At 45.0% G+C, this 9703-nt stretch overlaps 1 protein-coding gene across 1 annotated transcript; it reads left to right on the top strand.

Annotated features, from left to right (window-relative positions):
* The first annotated feature begins 1154 nt into the window (after nucleotides 1-1154).
* LOC134043360 (pleckstrin homology domain-containing family A member 5-like) lies at nucleotides 1155-4555 on the top strand. Its single transcript, XM_062491552.1, has 3 exons — nucleotides 1155-1243; nucleotides 1411-1487; nucleotides 4371-4555. Exons 1-3 carry the CDS (start codon nucleotides 1155-1157, stop codon nucleotides 4430-4432), a joined length of 228 nt encoding a protein of 75 aa, XP_062347536.1. The 3' UTR covers nucleotides 4433-4555.
* Nucleotides 4556-9703: the final 5148 nt, after the last annotated feature.

Genomic DNA, 9703 nt, shown 5'->3' with positions numbered 1-9703 from the left:
CTGACAGGTGGGAAGTACAAATGTTTTGTGCGCACGGGAATGCTGCGAGGCTTCCCAGCCTTAGTGCCGATTCAGAAAGTGGCTTTGCAAGGCGAGGCTCTCTTAGAAATATCATGGCCACGGCACAGTTTTAGTAATTTACATTTGTCATGTGTACCTTAAATCGAAAGGGTGTACGGCTACGCATAAATGCACACGCAGTCGGGTTATTCGCGTGCATTAACCTATACACGCTGGCACAGTCATCCTGAATTACCCCAACTACTGCCACCCCCCCGGAACACCGAAAACACGCACCCGTGCCATATCCCAGATCTCCTCTGGAAGAGGGGCACAAAGCACGGGCAGCACGGTCTGCACGAAGGAAAACCACGGCATCTCTTTATACCTTGAGGACCAAGCGCTTTCCTGAGAAATTCCAGGAACGCCCGAAGCGGAGGAGCCGCTTCACCGCCCGGGGAGGGAACGGGACCAAACTCTGCATTCCCTCCGTCCTTACGAGCGGCGGAGCCGAGAAATCTGAAGCTCTGCGAACGAGCGGGAGGCTCCATGAGCTCCGTCCGTCTATCCATCGGTCCGTCCGTCCCACGGCTCGGCCGCCGCCTCCGCGCTCCGGATCCCGCCCCCGTCCCCATGGGACGGCCCCGGCTCTTCCTCCAGGCTCTCCCTCCATCCCTCGGGCCCTCCCCGCACTCCGGATCCCGCCCCTGGCCGTCCCTCCATCCCCCTCCCGGCTCTCCCTCCGTCCCCCCCGCACTCCCGATCCCGCCCCCATTCCCATGGGACGGCCCCGGCCGGCTCTCGGCGCTCCCTTCATCTCTCGGTCCCTCCCCGCATTCCCGATCCCGCCCCCGGTTGTTCCTCCATCCCCCTCCCGGTGCTCCCTCGGTCCCTCCCCGCACTCCCGATCCCGGCTCTCCCTCCGTCCCTCGGTCCCTCGGTCCCTCCCGCACTCCCGATCCCGCCCCCGAGCCGGGCGGGGCGGTGCGGGCGGTTCTCCCTCCTCTCCCCTCCCCTCCCCTTCTCTCCCCTCCCCTCCTCTCCCCTCCCCAAGGTGTTGGCGGCGGCGGGGACGCGCTCGCTGCCCGTGCCCGCGCCCGCGCCACCCCCCGGCCGCGCTCCCCTCGGCTGTGCCCGGCTGCGGCTGCTCGGCCATGGCGGAGCTGAGCGCGGAGCGGCTGCGGGCGCTGCCCGGCTCCTGGAGTTACGGCATCAGCCAGGGCGGCCGCGTCTTCTTCATCAAGTGAGCCCGGCCGGGAGGGGAGCGGGGCCGGGCCGGGAGGGGCGTGCGGGGAAGGGAAGGGAAGGGAAGGGAAGGGAAGGGAAGGGAAGGGAAGGGAAGGGAAGAGGGGGAGCAGGGGGCGGCAGGGCTGCGCCTGCCTGACTCGGTCCGTGTGTCCGTCCGCACAGCGAGGAGGCGAAGAGCACGACCTGGCTGCACCCGCTCACCGGCGAGGCCGTGATCACCGGGCACCGCCGAAGCGCAGGTAGGACCCTGCCCGGAGCCCCCAGCCGTGCCCCCTGCCCGTTCCCGGAGCCCTCAGCCTTGCTTGGGGCCCCCGGCCTTGCCTGAAGCCCCCAGCCCTGCCCGGAGCCCCAGTCTAGCCTGCAGCCACCGACCCTGCCCGGAGCCGTGTCCCCGGCCGGTTCCCGGAGCCCCCCGGCCGAGCCCTGCCGTGTCCGTCCCCGGTTCCCCTCGGATCCTCCGGACACTGCCGCTGTCCCCGCACTTCCCGCAGTTGTTCCCCCCGGGATGAGCAGCACTGCAGTCCTTGCATGCCCAGCCTGCTCGCCAGTTTCTTCGAGCGCCGTGTCCCCCTGCCCCCGAATCGTGCCTGTGTCGTGTATCCGTGTCTGCTCTCCCTCCGTCGCCTTGTATCACCCCTGTATAGTTACCATTAGAGACCGCCTGGCTCCTCTCTGAGAGGTTATGCCCGGTTATCCACCTGCATAGAGAGCATCCTTCCTCAGTTTTGCACGAAACCACCCATCGTATTTCTATTTCCAGCAGTAGCTAGCTGTAAGCACGATCGGTGTGCTGGAAATGTAGAAGCTGATTTCGCTAGTCACCTAGAAACCCTTTTCCTTCCTGTGCTTCCATCTAGCCTGAGAGTCTGTGTGGTTTCCAAGTGACTGAGAGAGGTGGAATAGGTAGGAGGAAAAGGCACTTGAAACATTAGAAATAACTTGGAGGGAGGAGGGTGGGATCCAGTCTTTGCTTGTGCTGTTTGTTCCACTCTGGAGAAGTAGCAGCAGGAGGTGCTGGAGGAGGAGGATTTACAGCAGACACTCTGGAGAGCTGGAGCCAAAGTCTTGGCTGCTGGAATTGCACACAAACTGCGTGTGCCACTGGGAGGTGGTGGAGTGTAGTAATACGTGCAGTTGTTGTCATGTATGTAAGCACTTGGATAATCACGGGGAAATAATCTGCAAGTGAATTGGTCTATATCAGATTATTTGCTTTTTATGTTTGGTTAATACTTACGCATTAAGGAATCAGAAGCAGCCTTTTAGAAAACTGTGGGCAGCCTTTTATTCTTTTTATTTTTTTTTTTTTTATTTAGTTGGGAATAGTTTAAAAACCACAGGTTTCTGGCTATTAGAACTCTGCAGGCTGATTTGCAGCGAAGGTTCTGTTGTTTGTAAGAAATCATTTAATGCTGGCAAATAGAACTACTGATTGCTATCAGGCTCCTCTTGCTCCTGCCCTCAACGCTCAGATTGAGAAAGTGGCCTTCATCTGTAGCAGCATGCAAGGGGGCAGATGTGTGTGAAGTGCTTTTCTTGTTCAATGCTGGCATTAGCTGAGTATTAATTATTTTTAAAAATTATTTCCACTGTCTCTGTTGACTGATGATGATTTCCCAGCAATTTTCCAAGTGTCTCATTTGTATCTGCTGTTAAGTGCCTTCTAAAGGAAATGCAGTTTGCTTTTGAGTGTCTGGAGAATTGTGTGTAACAGCAGAGTTATCATCAGGTAAATTAAACTTGGTTCTGGACACAATGCTGAGGCATGACCTTGGATACATTGACCATAATTTATCAGTCAGATACCAAAGTGTCTAAAAACCAAATCTGTTCTTGTAGTTTTCCTTATTCATGCGTGTGTTAGTGAATTTCTCCATACATAGATATAATCAAACTGAATTATTTTGGGGTTTATTTCTTCTTTTGCTTTGACCACTGTTTTGGAACCTAGTCAAAATATGTTCAAAATATGTTCCTCTCTTAAACAATTTTTGAGTGAATGGCACTTTTGCAGGTGTATATTGCTGTAAAGCTCTCTGTTAAATAATTCTGTGAGGCATGTTCTAGACAGCGAGGAAAGCTTTTTCCTCCATTATGAATTGAAGTGGTTTTTATTCTTTGAGCTATTCAGCACTGAAAGGGTATTTTTTGCAAAGTTCTTGTAGCAGCCATAAATACTTCTGCTGGAGACACTTCCTGTTTGCTGTACTTTGCCCTGTGCCATTATCAAAAGACACCTTGATTTTTGTTCTGCAGAGGATGGGGGTGAAGAAAAAAGCAGTCAGAGCAAATCAGTAATGAGGGGGATAAAAACCACCACATAATCCAGACTGATTTTTTTTTCTTTAGGAATTGCATTCTTACTTTTATAATTAAGTGAGAGAGCTACATATCCACCATTATTTTTGTTGGCAGAGGTAAACGTTTAAGGGTAGTGGTGCATGGAGGTGCCCAACATCTCCAGAGCTCCCATCACACCAGGACTCTGTTACTTGAGACATTTTGACCATTAGTGGTATGGGGTTTTTTGTATCTGGACTCCTGACTCTTAAGAGTGGTAATAGAAAGGAAGAGATGTACCCACATCCTCCACTAGATTTACATGGAAAATGATTTTCATGTAAAATGCAATAGAGTTGTAAACGCTGCAGGAACACTTGTTAGTCACAACAGTGGTGGAATTATGCTAACACAATGCTAATGCTCTGTGGTGTGGTTGATACCGTGCCTCTCCAGGAGCCTGTGACTTGCATGTAACTCAGTTGATGGATTTTTGTTCAGATCTGTGCCTGCCAGGGAACCTGGTGCTGCTGCAGTTCAAGGCAGGGAGATCTGGTGATGACCTGAGCTGCTGGGCAGAGGAAGGAACGTTAAACAAGGGCACACTTAAACCATCCTTATTATCTGAGAATGAGAAATCCCAATCAGATTTTCAGGTGTGTGGCTTCTCTTGGCTTACAGAACTCACACTCAGCCTTGTGAGTCAGTCTTATTTCTGGGACTAAAGGTTTCAACACGTGGGATCAGACACAGTCCTGAACTGCCTTAGTGGTAGGGAGTAGACCAGTATGGCTAGCATCATTTCAAAAGGTAATTGGAATGTTTTGCTGCTTGTTTTCCAGACTTACCCACAGGTTGGGAGGAAGCGTATACGTTTGAAGGTGCAAGATATTATGTAAAGTAAGTCCAATGTTTGTCACAATACTATAATTTTCAATTAGTTTGTCTAAATGTTGCTGTAATTTTGAATGCGTTCCAAACTGAATTTAAATGTTGTACTATAAATCCAAAAGGAGCATTTAAATTTGTCATAGGGTATGTAGGCCTTTGTTTGCTGAATTCTGTACAGCTGAAACAGTTTCTTGGCTTTTTCTGTTAATGAAAGCTGCTTGAGGATGCAGATTCAGATGCAGTTTCTGCTGTGAATGTAACCATCTGGCAACAAGTGTCCTTGCAAGCCAAGAATACCTGAATTTGTCTGTTTGCTTGACATTTGTGTCTGTACCCTCTTGTGCCATAAATGCTTTCACAAAGGGAAGATCTTACTTCATCACTGGGAGAAGAGTCTTGATTTCGGTCCTGTTCTCTAACTGCATTGTTTAAAGCCACACTGAAAGTTTCATTTGGCCATTTTCTTTGCAGCCCTTCTGCTTCTAGCATTAATTCCTTTCTGTTTGTTTTTTTTTTTTTTTTTTGTTTGTTTGTTTGTTTGTTTGTTTTTTTTTACAGTTTTAATATGTTTTGAGGAGCACGTTCACTGTGGTAGCCTTGCTGTGTGTATTGTCTCTTTGGATGGGACACATGAAAATCAGGCTCTTGTGTAGAAGTCCAGAGGCTGTATTGGTTGGAGCTGTAGGAACTTCTCACCAGCTTTTCCTCTCCAGATAGTTAGACCATCCTTATCTGGAAAATTTTTAAGTGACACCTATGTATATTTGGTTAATGTGCTTCTCTTCATTCTATTTAACAATTCACAGGTTTTTCTCAGTTCATTCAGGAGTTTTTACTCACTGCACTGAATGTTTGGGTTGCTGTCTTTAAATTAATAATGTCATTAGCGGGGTAACTTCTATGAGTGAAGGTTACAGCTGGAGTTTATAGGCTGCAGGTAGGTTTTTTTCTGTGTTGTAGTGTTGAGTACAAGGCTGCTGCTATGTGTAAGATGCATTGTAGGCAGTGTGAGGTGGAAGTTGTATGTTTCATGGTTTATTTTATATGAGTGTGTTTGATTTGGTCCTAAACAAAATTTAAAAGCATATACTGAAGCTTGGTGCTCCCAAAAATCTGACCAGAATAGGTGCTGTGCTGTCCAGGAGGGCAGATTATTTGTAAATAAGCAACGTTTGTTTCTCTGTTCTATTCTGCCTTCTTGCAGTTTGCATTGCAGCAGAGTTGTGTAGCGTTTGACAAGAAATGCACCAGGCTGAGGGCAGGGATCCATTAAGAATTTCACCTCTGGAGTTCTGTGCAGATTGTTAAACGAAGACAAGTGAGAATTAAAGAAAGCTGTGTTTGCACATTGTGTATACAAAAAACCCCATCTTCTAGACTTTGAGATGGAGCCTTTTCTTTGTAGAATAAGCCTATGAACAGGGTGTTGGCCAGCTGTAGGAACTGGAAAACAGCAACTTGAGCTTTCCTGGAATAAACAAGTGTGTGAACAGCTGTTTAGAGCAACTGATGCTCTTCTGGACAGATTTAATGAGGCTGTTTGTGTGCCCTTTTCCTTCCAAGATCCTGTGTTCAAGGTGTTGCCACAACTGTGAGGATGTACATGGAGCTGATTGTTCTGCTGAGAGCCAGCACAAAACAGCTCCGGTTGTGTTGGAGAGCCGTGCTCTTTGCTAACGTGTTGCACAAACACTTTTCTGTGATTTGAGAGATGCAGGAGGATAGCAGGGATGCTGCTCTCAGATCTGCTGAAGGGTTCACGTGGTCTGACCAGTTTGGCATCCTTAGTTAAATACTGGTTTGTTGTGTAGTGTCTCAGGCTGGATTTGAATTCCTGCCCAGTGATAGTTTCTCCTTTTAAAGCTGCCTCCCATTCAGCCCTGCTGGTGCTGGAGAGGATGTGGGAGCTAACGTAGACAGGGTGACAATGTTATAATCACTGTCTTCTAATCCTAGGCACTGTAACTCATGTGATGTGTTGATTATAATAATTCTGCTTGTCTGAATTTTAACTTCTGCATGAGGGGCAAGCAGCACGGGCTGTTGTGACTTGTGCTATACAAACACCCCCACATGTGGATTTTTAACCATAACCTGCTCATCTGTGTGCACTGATTTGATGAATAGTAGTGTGTGTGGTATGTCAGTTGCAGTGTAATAAAACTGTGTTAAAACTGAAAATATTGAAAGCTTGTTTATGGTTAGGTCTGAGAAAAACATATTGTTTTATGTTCCACATGAGTTAAAGTCACAAGGAAGTTAATGTTAATGTCATGCCCTTGGTGCTTCAGCCACTGAAACCTGTCTGTTGGATTCCTGCAGTGTGTCCAGTCAGAGTTAGACAAGGATACTCAAGGCTCCTGATCACATAAATAATTTGACCTAACTTCTGAGGCACAGCTTCAAATATGTGGGTTGAATAGAAATGTGTAACAACCTTCCTTTATGGTAAGATCTTATGCTAGACTGTGTTTGAAAATAAAAACCTTTTGAAAATTATTCTTCTGTTTCTTTAATAATAGGTCTTCAGTGTTCCAAGTGGGTGTGTTGCTGAATCTATTACTGTGCTTTTTTTGGCTTTGATGTAGTAAACACTGTATAATCAAATTGGGATAATGTCGAGGAGATAATCGTCAGCTGAATCTTAGCATTCCTTGGACTGGCATTTCACACAGATGACTCAGTATATAGACTGCATTGAAATGTGGTTACTTTTAAAGGATGCTGTTTTTTCTTGGGATGTGTGCACTCGGTTCAGCATAAGTAAATACCAAATGGTGACTATTTTACACTTTTTTCCCCCTCTCCCATGGCATTGGATTTGTTCTAGTTTTGAGGTGGAAAGATACATTAAAATAGGCACAGATAAGGAGTTGTTCCCATTGCATGCTGTGGTTTTCTTTTGGTGCAGGGTTGTCTTAGGAAGTTGATGCTAGCTGGGACTTTGACCTTTTTTTGCCTGTTACTTTTGGTGGGTTTTTTTGAGGAGTGGAATATCTGCTAATGACAGAATCATTTCCCCACATTCTCCTCACCTCTGGTAAATCTGAATGACAAAAGGTGTCCTTTGCTATTAGGAGTTAAAAATGTGCAATGCCTGAATATCTTGTATATGTTCTCAGGACAGGGGTTACTTTGTTTAGGGGTTTTGTCTCTTTTGGAGTGAGAAAGTCTGGCTTTATTTACTTTAAATTAGACCTGTGCACAGACAGCCCTTCACTGGCACTTGGTGGGAGCTCTAGCTGTAAACTTTGCTGAAGTAATGCTTGGTTTAGTATTTATATAACTAAACTTTTACCCAGAATATGGGGCCCTTGACTGTAGAAGTGATACACTGAATTATAACATATGTTATTTTTCTGTTAAGTATTGAATATTCTGTACTATTATTCTGAACTAGTTATTCTGAATTATTCTGTATTATGAAGTACAACTCCTGAGGCTTGAAAACTGTGGTGCAGCAAACTTGATATTTTTCTTTTGTCCTTCATGCTGAATGTATTGTGCACTCATGAGCTCTGAAGAGTTAAGTGCTTTATCCCCAAAACACATCTAAGCTGCATGGCAGTATTACAACCAGTAAGTTACTTATGTTATTTATAAGTGCCCAAGGAAAAGGACTCCATGGGCCAATCCCATTATATGGGATTATATGATATTGTTATTATATATATATATATATATATATATATATATATATATATATATATCATATTATTATATGATGCTTCTCAGTACAGAAGATATACCTGGTCATGGGCCTCAGACTTCTCACCTACTAAAATAATTGAGAATTTCCTGCCTGATGTTTTTAGGACTTTGTGATGACTTCATGATCTTCAGCCACCAAAGCATTGGGTTTGGGAGCCATAAAATTACATAAATATGTATGCATTTATGCATATGCATGTGCTTAAGAAACCCTTATCGTTGTTTAGAATGACCCAATGATCTAAAACTAAAGCATTTGCTTACTTTTCTTGCATTTTTGGTTCTCATTGCAGTAGTCCTGAATATATGTTCATTTTTTTGTGGGTGTGTTTTTTCTGCTTGTTTTTTTTTTTTTTGTGGGTTTTTTTTTTTGGTGGGTTTTTTGTTTTTGTTTTCTGGGTATTCAAACAAGGGTTATATTATTTAAATTACTAATTGACCCAACAAGGTTGTTCTAAAAATCAATCCAAAGATGATATTTGTGGAATTCTGCATCAGGCTACATAGGCTGGCTTTTACAGAAGTACTACTAGGTAAGCTTGGATGGTTGGAGTTTGATTTTTCTTAATTTTGCTGTAGGACTGACAGTTTTTGGGCAGCACAAAAGCTGACTGCAAAAGTTTTTAAAAGAATTAAGAGGGTTGGAGTTTCATTTTTAGGATTTTCTCTTAAAGTTTACTTTTTCTGTATTCATCAGAGCAGCCTGTTGCTAGCTGAACTAAGGCATTGCCAAAGCCGAGGTGAGTTCACTGTTGCATCAAATAGAGGTTTTGTGTGCTTTTATTGAGACTTTTTGTCAGTGCAGGTTTGTTTATTGTAGACCTGCAGCTGGAAAATTGGGAAGGCAAGAAAAATTTATGAAGTGATTAAAAGGGATAAGATCTCATTCAGCTCTGAGTTTCTATTGTTTACCAAAATAAACCTGTGCTCATTGAGAATTCAGCTTTCGTTTGAACCTTTGTCTTTTATGTGCATTCTAAAGATCCTTTCCTATTCAGCTGAGACTTTCTCCAGAAAAATCAAAGAACAACCAGTCGTGTTTGCAGAGAAGCCCTTTCTTGAAAGGAGAAATGGAATTTGAGAAAAATACAAACAGATCAAACAGTTGTTCTCCAAGACTAAGAATCACAGTGTTCCTCTCGGAAATTTAGTTCTTTTCTTGTTACCTCTAACCTTTATTTTACTAAAATGAAGAACAAACTTACTTCTTTGTCTTACATGGTGAGACCTGCAGGTCAAATAATGTTGTATGGGTGGACTGGAGCTTAGCTACAAGCTCTGCTTTTTATGTAGAGAGCAAAGCTGTTCAGATAAGGAGGACTTTTATGGGAATGCCTGCACATTTATTATCTGTTTCAACATTTCCTTCTTTCTTCCACTGAAATATTCCAAGAACCAAAAATACAGCAGAGCTGAAGCTGGGTGTGGAGGTGGAAGGATTCTAGGCGCAGGGAGAAATGGGTGTGGGTCAGAGGAGAGGTGGGACTGCATCCAAAAATGACTTTTTATGGGCTGGATGTGGGTAGTGCTGTATGCAGGAGAAGGTTTGGAGGGTGGGAGCAGAAGGGGAAGG

The sequence above is a fragment of the Cinclus cinclus genome, chromosome 4 (genome assembly GCF_963662255.1).
Source record: "Cinclus cinclus chromosome 4, bCinCin1.1, whole genome shotgun sequence".
NCBI classification, from domain to species: Eukaryota; Metazoa; Chordata; class Aves; order Passeriformes; family Cinclidae; genus Cinclus; species Cinclus cinclus.
This window is presented reverse-complemented; position numbering and strand designations above follow the sequence as displayed.